This window comes from Labeo rohita, chromosome 9, assembly GCF_022985175.1.
Source record: "Labeo rohita strain BAU-BD-2019 chromosome 9, IGBB_LRoh.1.0, whole genome shotgun sequence".
Taxonomy (NCBI): domain Eukaryota; kingdom Metazoa; phylum Chordata; class Actinopteri; order Cypriniformes; family Cyprinidae; genus Labeo; species Labeo rohita.
The window spans coordinates 26,288,981-26,301,872 of NC_066877.1; the positions used below are offsets into that span (position 1 = coordinate 26,288,981).

Consider the following 12,892-nt stretch of genomic DNA (forward strand, 5'->3'; position numbering starts at 1 on the left):
CATGTATTTCTTTCTTCATTGCAAAATAAATTTAGGTTTTTGAAGAAAACATTTCAGGAATTTCTCCATCTAGTGGACTTCGATGATGGGCAACGGGTTGAAGGTCCAAACTGCAGTTTCAATGCAGCGTCAAAGGGCTCAAAACCACAAATGCAGCATTTTTAATCACAAATGCTGCATTGAGTGACCACCATTAAACTCAACTATATGGAGAAAAATCATTATTCCTCAAAAACTTTTTTTTTTTTTTTTTTGACTGAAGAAAGAAAGACATGAACATCTAGGAGGACATAGAGGTGAGTAAATTATCAGAAAGTTTTTATTCTGGAAGTGAACTAATCCTTTAACCATAGAAACTCACTTTAAACTTAAAGGGATAGTTCACCCAAAAATGAAAATTTGATGTTTATCTGCTTACCCCCAGGGCATCCAAGATGTAGGTGACTTTGTTTCTTCAGTAGAACACAAACGAAGATTTTTAACTCAAACCGTTGCAGTCTGTCAGTCAATTTATTTTAAATTAAATTACAAATCAAAAAGGCAATATATTACCATAGATAAATATTTTACTATAAAAAGAACACAAAAAACAAAACAAAACAAATGTTTAATAATAATTTTACAGAACAACAGTAAGATTACATTACTAATATTTATGGCTGTCTTTTTGGCTTTTATCAAACTTAAACCGTTTTTAAATTTGGTGGAAAACTAGATGGTAACTTTCAAGCTTCTCTTATGTTGAGAACAGATTTATATGCAGTTGTTGGCTTATATTGCATTTTAAATGCAAGTCACAAAGCCAAAATTTGACAAATTTGCAACTTTCAGTTTTTAACCAACTCCGATCGTCTTTTCATTTTAGTCATTTTAAGTCATTTGTAGCATAACCAACAGTAAATTAATGAAAACAGTCTCGACTCAGTCTAGTGTTTCATTGGATATTTATTTGCAGGTTATTTAGGCTATCGTAATGTTAACTTAAAGTCAGCATTAAGTCAAAATTGGCTCCTTTTTTCATTCTTGACACACATTTCTGGTCTTATTGTAAACAATCTTGACAGCACTTTATTTTACAGTCCTGTTCCTCATGTACACACTATGTACTTATTATAAATAATTACAATAACTAGTTACTATACAATAATATACCTCATGTAGTTACATTATATCACCAGTACTTTCTTAGGTAAGTACACTGTAAGTACATGTACTGTAAAATAACGTGCAGCCACAACCTTCCTGTTTTTCCTGATCCAATTAAGTCCTGATCAATAAAGTCCCATCCTCTACTTTTTTTCCATGTTGAATATCCTCTTTCATTCTGAATCAAAACAAATCATGGAAGTAAAAAGGGTTGTGAATAAATGTTCATGTTAACTTTATATCCCTAGCGAACTGAGTTAAAGTCTACTACTGCTGAGCTATATAAATGATCAGTCGTGTTTACCCACCTGTTCCACTTACCTATGACTTGCCTTTCTGTCTTGTGTGCTGACTATGACAACATTAATCACAATAAGGGTGCTAGTTTGTGAAAAGTTTATTATGAGAATTGACAGAGGCAAAAAATAAATTAAGACTCTGGGGAAAGGGGAAGGAGGTTATGCAGCCAGTCCATTAATGGCAGTATATTTAGCACCTTTGACTTTGCGATCCAGGCAGTGAGGGGTCAAGGGGGTGGTTTGTATTTTGTGTAACTACGATGCCCCCCCGACCACCACAACCCCCCACCCCTCACAACCGTTCCGCTACGGAGAGGTTTGTCCCGGCACGAACAACACCAAGAAAATCGGCTGGAAAAAAATATGAATGGCTTCCAAGAATGGACAAAAGAAATGGGAGTCAAGTGGAACAAAAAAAATAGGAAACACAAATAACAAAATAATTGTTTATGACTAACATCCCGTGTCCCTTTCATCCGTTTCTGAGTTGGTTTTGGAAACATTGTGTGGATGTCCTGACATCATGGAATCTGGAGAAACACTTCAGTTTCTTCACAACTCCGACTTCTTACACAGACATGATGTGTTTGACGAAAGCTGTGTTTAGGATGGACAGATAGAATTAGAATTACAGGACAACACAAACATTATCTCTATAAATTGTCAATCATTCATTTTTTTTTACTGTAGTTACGAAATGTTCAGTGAGAAAGTATTTTAACTGACCCTCATAGTTCACACAGCCATTTTCATCCTCCTGGCCCTGCATGAGAGCATCGATCTCAGCTTCATTCATTTTCTCACCTGTAAGAAAAGAAAGGAAAATAGGTTGGTTAAGTCATTTAACAGACTGATGCATATCATAAAAATGCATTTAAACTGATATAGGTTGTTTGACGAAATCTATGAATTATTTCAAAGTATTAACAAGCTGTTTGTGGCAAAAGGAGTTTATTAAAAAAATGGAATTTCCAGATTTTCACTGTAATATTTTTGAATAAACAATGTCTTTCAAATTTCATAATAAAATAAGTTATAGCATGAAAACATAAGCTACTGTATGTGGAAATATACAGTTCAAATTGTGAATAAATCTCCTAATTCTGTCAAAACATGGGGAAACTGTTTAATATCTCTACAGGTAATTTTCCCAAAATTTGTTTATGATATTATTGGTTTTCAACTACTTTGAAAAAAACGGTAATATCTAAATTCAAAAATACTTAACATCACTGAACCAGCCTATAAATAAATGAATGAATTTAAATGAGGTTCAAAGAGGTCGAGAACGGATGGAGTGGGTCACATGTTGTTTCCAATTAACAACACTTCCACTTCCAACAAAGATACTGATATGGAAGTACAGTAGTAATGCAATCAACCCCTTCATTTTGGCCGCTTACCCAGTGTTGACAAGACGATACGCAGCTCAGCACCCATTACTGTTCCGTTGCCCTCCTTATCGAATACACGCAGACCCTCAACGTAGTCCTCGTATGTTGCCTTGTTTGGGCTGTTGACCACAAACTGCAGCATGGGCAGGAAAGCCTCAAACTCGACTCTCTTGTTTGCCATTTCTGTAAATGGGGTCAAAAGTGAATGGAGGGGTCACAGAGGGCAGATGTAGTAGTGAAAAAATGAACCGCAAGCACCTGTCACCAAATCTATCTCAATGAGTTAAACAAATAGACATCTGAAATATGTTATCGCAAAAGCTCCCGACAGTGCTAATGGGAGTAGCTAACTAAAAGTTTTAAAAAAGAAAAAAACAAATCCACTTACCATCAGCGGTAGGGTTGCCCAGGATCTTGTTAACCTCTTTGTTGGTTGGGTTCTGTCCCAGTGCACGCATGATATCTGCAATCTGGTTGTAGGCTACTTTGTTGTCACCGACTCTGTCGAAAAGTCCGAAGGCCTCCCTGTAATCTGGAATTGTGGAGATATTGTTTTAGGTAAAAATGAAATGTGTAATTTCTGTGCACAAACAGGTTTCCTAAATACATGCCTCTCTGCTATTGGTGGTTCATACGATAATCCCACCCACAACTCACACTTTTGGTTGATGCAATTCTACTGTATTTACACTGCGCTCTACACCTGATTTTTAAGAGAGGATGCGCCCATTTTTAACTTACATGTGCAAGGCTTTTAATAACCCATTTATTTTAGCTAATAATCTTTTAGTAATTTAGGTGTTTTTTGTTGTTTTAAAATATATATAGATTTAATTTTTATTTCAGTTTTTCATATTTATTATTTTCATTATAAATGTATTATTTTCAGTTTATTATTACATCAAGTTAAAGTACATGAAAAGGTGCAATGTTTCCGTGGAACCTAGCTGAAATACATTAATGTACTTTTTTAAAATATATTCTATTGTATTTCAGTTGACAAGTTATTTCAGTTAATCATTTGATTAAATATTAATATATTAAATAGAATAGTTTTTTGTTAATATTTTAAATTAGATTTTATTTGTATATTTTCTGATTTCAGTTTCAGATAAAGTTTTAGTAATGTTGTTGTGTGTTTTTGTCATTATTATTAGTTTTTGTTGTTTTTAAATGTCTATAGTTTTATTCATTTTTATTTGTTTATTTTCATATTTATTATTTTCAGTTTATTATTACATCAAGTTAAAGTACATGAAAATGTTTTCTTGAAACCTAGCTGAAATAAATTTATGTATGTTTTTTAAAATATATTTTAAGTTATTTCAGTTAATTAGTTTAAAGTATAGTTTTTATGGTTTTAGTTTTAGTTAACTATAACAACCCTGTTGCGGATCAACATCTAAATGGCTTATAGTTAAGCTTTTTTTGGACAAATTACCTTTAATGAAGCAATTTGAATGTATAGTTGAAATATTAAATAGAATAGTTTTTGTTATTATTTTAAGTTAGATTTTATTGTTATATTTTCTGCTTTTAGGTTTTAGATAACGTTTCAGTAAGTTTGTTGTGTGTTTTTGTCTTTTGAATGTATTTTGAATATTAAAAAAACAAACAAGTTTTGCCCATTTGTAAGAACATTTCTGCCCCAACAAAAGCAAAACCCATTAACTTTGATAACGATTGAACTTTTTACTGATTTAATGTCAGTTTTCACTCTCAGTTTTTTCTAAATCTGTACATATTGAGATAAAGTTGTCTGCTATAGAAATTATAGTCTCAGTTTTGGTAACCATTTAAAAAATAAAACGTATAGTTATCGTGTTTTTATTTGTAGACCATGTATTTTATTTGGATATCTCAAAATAAGATATGTTTACCTATCAAGCTTTTTACATTCTTCATATTTAAACCAAAAATGAGCAGATTGAATAATCAGTGCTCACTATTTCTATGAATGTGACGAGTCTGTTGGTTCACTGGAAGATGATCTGCTAAAAGATTAATAGCTTCATCTGATTTCCGAACAAAGCCAGCTGCCACCAAAGACGTGACGGGGCGGGGGGAGACATTCAAAGAGTCGTCTTGGAATTGATATGCGCTCCCAAGAATATAACTCCCTCCATATAAAGGCAGTACCATGTGAGGGCAGAATGCTGACTGCAGTGTAACTCACACCCAGGCTGCTGAAAGCTGCCTCTCACTGAGCAACGATCACATTCTTCCACGTAACACGCAGGCCCGGACAATGGTGCAAATTAACTGTCAAGTTGCATGGAACTGCTTGACCTTTATAGCACAACAGAAGTAAATCCCAGAACACTTTGGGAATTTGACACAGGTGGTTTACTGCATTCACCTATTACCTATTCTTCATTATTTTAAGCACCAAACCCCATATAAACTCTTATTTGTAATCAAAAGTCATAGGGTCTATAAAAAATAATCTCACCTTCCAACTGGTCCTGGCTGAAATCGACCTGCAGGAAAACAGAGGTACTTTTTATTCAGTCTCATAAGTCAAACATAGTATACTATGCTTAACAGATGCTTGTTATGCAATTTCAAATATATGGCATCATGACAGCTATTTAAATCTGCTTTATACTACATAGGCAAAGAATATATATTGAGAATAGCACATTTTATTTTGCAAAATAATAATCAGTGATGCACATTGATTTTCCACTACATCTATCAGGCAGACCATGTGCATGGCCTGAAGATGTGGAATGATTTTCAGCACCTCAGAAAATCCATCACAGTGTTATGACAGGTGAGTCATTCACAAACAGCTGCTTTAATAGAAAACCCGAAGAGTGAGAGCCCCAGATCTTGGCATGCTTAATTTAGTTCCTCAGCTGCTTACAGAACAGTAAGGAGCTCCATGTTTGGCCATGTGAACCTACTCCACTTTTGGCTATCAGGGCCAATCAGAAAAGGGGTGTTACGTTTGATTGTAGTTACGTAGAGAAAAACAGAACTTAGCCTATCCTGAACTATCCGTGGTGCTGAATCATCCGCCAATAATAGATGCTTTCTGCAGTCATCAGGCACGGAACAACCTTTGGCAACTGCATAATTATTTAATTCATGAACAAATATGATATGCTTCACAGATCAGTAGGTTATATAATTAAATATGGCTCAAACTTTCATGACAGCTCCATTTCAATCTGATTACATGCATTTATGAAAGCAATTATAAAGTGTAAGGCTACCTTAATGCAGGCATTTTCATAAATAACCAATACGACGACAGGTTTTAGAATACAAATCTAATTGATTTTTTTGCTTAATTGTAATAACTGACATGGAAATAATAACAGAACATTATTCTGGTGCAGAGTTGGAGTCATGCGGACCATTAACCAATCAGCATTCATTATAAATAAATAAATTTAGTAAATAGTGCAAAAAAATTAGTTAAACGAAAAAAAATCATTTTAAAGTCTGAAGAAAAAATTCAAAGAACTTTCACTGCACATCTATTTGTTTGATGTCATGTATCACAGGAGTGGTCGTTACCTTCACGCCGGACAGATCTACTGCGGCGGGTTTAGGTGGGGCCTCGGGTGCGGGTGCGGGAGCTGGGGCAGGTGCGGGCTCTGCTTTCTTGGGAGGCTCGGGCTTCTTAGCGTCCTTCTTAGGTGCCATTTTTTTAGTCTATTTGTTCGCCGGGAAGGAAGTCAACACAGGGAGTGGACCACAGCTTGGAGGATACTCAGCATTCTCAAGGTAAGTATACATGTTTATATACGCGTATAATTTACTTCAGAGTTGATGTCAGACTGATACACAAGCGGATTGGGTCGTTGGTCACAGAGAGGAGGGCTTGTGCGCCCGAAATGGAGAAGGGGGCGAAGCGCGGGGAGAGTCGAGAGTCGTAAATCTCATTTCAACTGAAGGAGGAGACAAGTACCCGGGAATTTTCTTCAAGGTATTGACTGTAATATTGGTAATTCACGTGAGGAGTGAAGAGATGACGCAAGCGGCGTTTATTTGGGAGACTTTTGTAAAATATTTATGATGTGTATATAGTTTACAAACAAAACTGTAGTCATTTAGGCTATCTATTGAGGTAAAACGCGTGAGGTAAAAGCTACCATAGTAAAAACGAGTCGTTACAGCAGTTTTCTTTATAATTTGACAAAACAAACACTTTCATTAAAGATGCGAAATTTGCATCTTTGTTGCTCACAGAAATTACTTTCGATATATACAGTATCTTTATTAGCCTACATTTAAATATGATATATATCATAAGTGTTTTCTTTAAAACTTATACATTAAAAAAACAAAAACACTGTAGGCCTATTGAATCAGTGAATCAGTCATATTAAATGTACTTTTTACCTGAATAAAGCAAGTTAGCTGTAATTACATGAAGCACTTTTTCTATTTCTACAGTTTATTTGTCAAAACCTTTTGTCATGTAATTACTAAATGCTTACATCCTAACAATAATGGTTTAAAGATTGGGGAATGGGACCAGCTGATGGCTATAAATACCAGGACAGGTGGCTAGAATGTGACCACTTTCTCCAAAATAAATGAAAGTAAGCTGGTATGTTGTCACTTAAGTGAAGGTGGCATGACAAAAGCCAAACAAGGAAGTCGTCTGCAAAACATCAATGATCAACTAAATGTAATTGATCTAAAATGTACAGCTTTGAATAGAGTGAATGAAAGGTGGCTATTTTGTTGAAGCAAAAATATAGGATATACACTACCAGTCAGAAGTATTTGAACAGTAAGATTTTTAATGTTTTTTTAAAGAAGTCTCTTCTGCTCACCAAGCCTGCATTTATTTGATCCAAAGTACAGCGAAAACAGTACAATTTTGACTATTTAAAATAACTGTTTTTTTATTTTATTTAATATTTTAAAATGTAATTTATTCCTGTGCTAAATTTTCAGCATCATTACTCCAGTCTTCAGTGTCACATGATCCTCCTGAAATTATAGAAATTAATACTTTTATTTAGCAAGGATGCTTTAAATTGATCACAAGTGATGATAAAGACATTTATAATGTTACAAAAGATTTCTATTTCAGATAAATGCTGTTCTTCTGAACTTTCTATTCATCAAAGAAACCTGTTTAATTTAACATAATAATAATAGTTTTTTGAGCAGCCAATCAGAATATTAGAATGATTTCTGAAGGATCTGTGACTGGAGTAATGATGCTAAAAATTCAGCTTTGAAATCACAGGAACAACTTTAAATAGTAAAAATATTGTAAAAAAATTTACTGTTTTTGCTGTATTTTGGATCAAATAAATGCAGGCTTGCTGAGCAGAAGAGACTTCTTTAAAAGCATTGAAAATCTTTTGACTGGTTATGTAATTTAAAACTATACTGTATAAGTTTTCATTTCTTTCAGTTTTTTTGTTTGCCACTTTCATTTGTGTGATAACATTGTGAATATTTTGTTCTGTTCTTCACTACTTTATGTGGTGTTTGGTTCTATTTTCCACTTTCAAAATAAAATTTAAGTTTAAAAAAATTCCCATGCACTGAATGCAAACTTTATCAGACTCATCCTCTACATGCTCAAAGCCCAAGGGTTTTTACAGTTATGGGTCATCAGAGCAGACAGAGATGTCATTTGAAGAGTGGAACTCTTCCAGCATCCAAATTCGTTAGTGTTCGTCATCATTATATATATGGAAGTGTATGAGCAAAGTGCAGACAGTTTGAGAAATTATACAGAGAGGCAGAGAGAAATATAACTGTGAAGTGAATGAAAGCTGATAGTGACAATGAGTGAGTAAACGTCTTTGTTCATCTCAGCCTAGACATCAAGGGAGTTAATGGAGCCTAGACGTCTTAAGGAGGCCTCAGCTGCTGATGCCTGTTACTCCACAGAGTGCACAGAGTGAGTTTTCCCCCTCTCTCTCCCATCTAAATATGTCTTGCAGGCCCTTTCCCCACCCCAGAGGTGGGCCAGTAACGTAGAGACTGGAGATATTCATTCACCCTTCTCAACCCCCCTGCTTTCCCCTTGGACCCGCTTTCTCTGACCCCCTTTCAGTTGCAGCCCCCCAGCTGTCATCAGGACTCACCCCTGCCGTCTAGAAGCACCTTCTCTTAAAAACCTGCCCTCTCTCGTCCCATCCACCTGCCCACCAGAACCAACAACCCCCTCTCCAGCCCTTAATGATTTTAGCAGCTAATTCACTTTTAGCATACTTGGTTATTTGATATGATTGTTGGGGTGGGGAGGAGTCATTAAGTTCGTTGGAATACGCAAGATTTCCCAAAATAACTTCTGTAGTATGTGTCAGATTTGGCATACCAGAGATTTTTGGCCTTCTTTCAAAACCTGTGTGATTTACTTTTATTTTGTGAAACACTAAAGAAGATATTTTGAAGAATGCTGGTGACCAAACACTTTTAGTTCCCACTGACTTCCATTGTATGGTCAAAAAATACAATGGTAACCAAAACTGTTTGCTTACCAACAAAATCTTCAAAATCTGTAAAAATATAATGGAAGTCAGTGGAAAACAAAACTTGATTCTTGGTGAATTTTTTTGGGTGGACTGTCACTTTAATGTTTAAATGTATAACAAAAGTCATTCATTTAGTTAAAACATAAAATTAATCAGTAAGATGAAATGACATATTGTAAATCAATAGTATGAAACGACATATTGTAAACCAATAGTATGAACACCTGTGCCTGTTTTACGTCATTCAATCATATGTTTTCAGTTAAGGTATATCATGTGATCTGCACAAGAATATCCTGTTTTCCACAGCAACCTGAGATAGAGCTTTCCAAACATCAGCGAAGCATCAATAAAAAAACTGAATCATAAACATGCTACTCCAACTCAGGTATGAAAACAACCCCATCTGACTCTCTTCAAACTACACAACCTATGCTAATGAGGTAAGCGAGCTTACGCTCATCATACAGTTAAAAGCCTGCAGTGTGTCATGTCAAAGTGACGCACATCTCCGGATTAATTTAGTATCTTTTCATGAGTGCAAGAGGGAAGACGTGCCAGCCGTGAGGGAGGAGACTGACACTTCAAGGAAAGGTGAAAAGGTCTTTCAGAGAAACACTTCTCCATGTGTGGCTGGGGAAATTACAGTGTTTTTCTTCGATAGCACACGATTTCTAGCTGCTAAATAACATTTTTGATCCTAGATTAAGTTCAAGACATATCCATGGCTAGAACGACACATAAAGTCAAACTGATTAGTACGGAGTGTCTTTCCTGTGTCTAAATATATTGAAAAACTATTTGAGGCATTAGTCATGGGTGTCTTATAACATTAAGAGACACAGATATGAGTCACTGTTTTCAAAAACAGCTCCTCTAGTTGTTTTCAACCAATATGCTTCTTCCTACAGGCCGCCACTGCCATACTGTAGATACAGCCTCATGAACTTGATGACAGTATTTCATAGACAACATGAAATTTTTAAGAACTTACGTGCAATATCTAAATCCAATAAACAATTATAAATAAATAAACATGTCAATGAAACATATTTTATTATCTGTATATACCCACAACTCAAAACCCCCGATTAATTGCATCCAACATAAAAAAAAGTTTGTTTACATAATATATGTGTGTGTACTGTGTACATTTATTATGTATATATATTGTAAATACACACACACACGCATATATTTTAACTATACATACATACATACATATATATATATATATATATATTTATATTTATATTATATATAAATATAACTATTTTATATATAAATATATTTTTTTTCTTAAATATATACATGTGTGTGTATTTATATACACATAATAAATATACACAGTACACACACAAATGTAAACATTTATTTTGTATGCATGCAAGCTGTCACCGATTAATCGCATCTAAAATAAAAAAGTTTGTTTACATTATATATGCGTATACTGTGTATATTTATTGTTTATATACTATAAATACACCACACATGTATATCTGAAAAAATATACACAGTACACACACATATTATATAAACACAAACTTTTATTTTGTATGCGTGTGAACTGTCAACCAATTAATCGCGATTAATCACAAGTTTGTTTACATAATATATGTGCGTGTACTATGTATATTTATTATGTATATATACTATAAATACACACACATGTATATTTGAAAAAAAAATACACAGTACAAACACATTATCTTTTATTATTATTTACACTTTTATTTTGTAGACGTGCGAGCTGTCAACCGATTATTCACATCGAAATAAAGTTTGTTTACATAATATATATATACTATAAATACACACACATGTATATTTGAAAAAATATAAATAATTTATATTATATATAAATATATATTTTTTATAGATAAATATAAATATATTTATATATAATAAATAATTATATATAAAATAATATATTTTTTCTTATATATATATATATATATATATAGATATATGCATGTGTGTGTTTTTACATATACATAATAACACATACAACATATACACAACAGTACAACAGTACACACACATACATAAACACAAACTTTTATTTTGAATGCGATTAATCGTGATTAATCAGTAGACAGCCCTAGTTCAGAATTGATTATTTCTCTTTTTTCTGTCATTTCCTGTCTAGAACAGGAAGTACAGCTGAGCTTGGGGCTTTAACACTCCCCTGAAAAGTATGTATAATGTATGACTAGATATATTTTAAGTACCACTCATAGATACAATGGATTTGTGGACATTTTCTCTAGCCCTGCATATAAAACAGTGTGCATGTACCTCAGTATATGACTCAGGAGATCTTTAAGAGATCTTGAAGGTCAGACTGCATTCTGGTGAACGAAACATGGTGCCGCTGTCTTAAGAATAGAGCAGGAAGTGAGCGGCGTTATTTTCAGATAACCTTAAGGCAGAGCAACAGAAGCATTGTGACTTGGAGGTCACAGATTCTGCATAGTTCAGACCTCAATGGGTCTGATGTGAGCCCCCCATAACTAACAGTGCCGCTCACCCTCCTGGACTCCTTACTAATTCCATAAGGAATGGGATTGTAACTTAGCCCCTGGACAGATGGGCCCTATTTATAGCCCTTCCTGAAGAGGTGCGAAGTTTTCTTGGGATCTCTCTGAGGGGGGGCCACAACTCCTTAAGGGGGTTGATTCAGCGTCACCTGCCTGTCCCTAAAAGCCGCCTCAGACAGATTATAAAGGGTAAAGCTAAACAAAGCAGCACACAGCCTTGGAAGATGGCTGTAACTACCAGTGAGGGTCTCAGAGCAGCTCTTACTGTAAAAGAATGCCTATTATAGTTCCTTGGAATTGCTGAAGTCACAAACACACGTCATTAAAAAGGCTTGCCCATCACTTCTGGTTCAAGTGTTGAGATGGAGTTAAATACAAAGTAATCATTTGCATATCATGGAGGCTGCTAGAATGTTCTTTTGCTGCATTAGCCATCCTGAGATGTGGATACAATCTTCAACATGATGAAAGTAAAAAAAAACACCTATTACATTGTCAGGCCCCAAATCTAACCCATAAATCAAAATTATTTATATAGTAGCCTGTTTGTTATTTAATTAGAAGAATTTCTGAAATTGAATCTTCCAAAATGGCTATATATATTTTTTCTGTGAATATGAATATAAGAATATATTAATATAAACTTAACCTGCATCCTTTAAGTTGCTGTTTGGTAATAAAAAATGGTAATTCATTTTATTTTGTTGTCATCCAAGGAGTAGAGACACGCCTAATGAGCATTTAGATTGAGACCAACATGGCCTTGGTTATTTTCAGACCCTTGTATATGGCTGGGGATCTCTGAAAACAGCAAATGGGATCTCAGCCAAAATCCAGAAGGAGAATCTCACCGTATTTGTTAAGACGGCAGTAGAGTGTGAGAATTTAATGCTCAGCTGTAATAGAAAGCTATGCATTTCTGAAGCACCCCCATACCCTCTAATCACTTAGCAATTTTCCATCTTATTATGCCAACAGGCTCTTAGAATAGAAAAGGAGCACAGAAGAACTGAAGGCTATGTTAAGATAGGGATGTTCTCTGCATTCAGTTT

General features: G+C 34.5%; 1 protein-coding gene and 1 long non-coding RNA gene across 2 annotated transcripts; one reads left to right on the forward strand and one right to left on the reverse strand.

The window, feature by feature from the left end:
• Positions 1 to 1,528: 1,528 nt before the first annotated feature.
• On the reverse strand, positions 1,529 to 6,570 carry myl1 (myosin, light chain 1, alkali; skeletal, fast). The gene is made up of 6 exons (XM_051118251.1): positions 6,368 to 6,570; positions 5,292 to 5,319; positions 3,228 to 3,371; positions 2,849 to 3,022; positions 2,172 to 2,249; positions 1,529 to 2,042 (listed from the first exon to the last, which is right to left on the reverse strand). The coding sequence occupies exons 1-6, from the start codon at positions 6,494 to 6,496 to the stop codon at positions 2,014 to 2,016; spliced, it is 582 nt and encodes a 193-aa protein (XP_050974208.1). The 5' UTR covers positions 6,497 to 6,570; the 3' UTR covers positions 1,529 to 2,013.
• Positions 6,571 to 6,642: 72 nt separating this feature from the next.
• Positions 6,643 to 8,984, forward strand: LOC127170390 (uncharacterized). Its single transcript, XR_007828366.1, has 3 exons — positions 6,643 to 6,779; positions 8,639 to 8,723; positions 8,880 to 8,984. It is a non-coding gene; the product is annotated as an uncharacterized LOC127170390 (long non-coding RNA).
• Positions 8,985 to 12,892: the final 3,908 nt, after the last annotated feature.

Coding starts and splice junctions, on each gene's coding strand:
- myl1 (XM_051118251.1), bottom strand. CDS start 6,496: ATGGCACCTAAGAAGGACGCTAAGAAGCCCGAGCCTCCCAAGAAAGCA. Junction 3,023..3,227: donor GGGCAACCCTACCGCTGATG/GTAAGTGGATTT, acceptor CCCCATTTACAG/AAATGGCAAACAAGAGAGTC. Junction 2,043..2,171: donor TGGCTGTGTGAACTATGAGG/GTCAGTTAAAAT, acceptor TCCTAAACACAG/CTTTCGTCAAACACATCATG.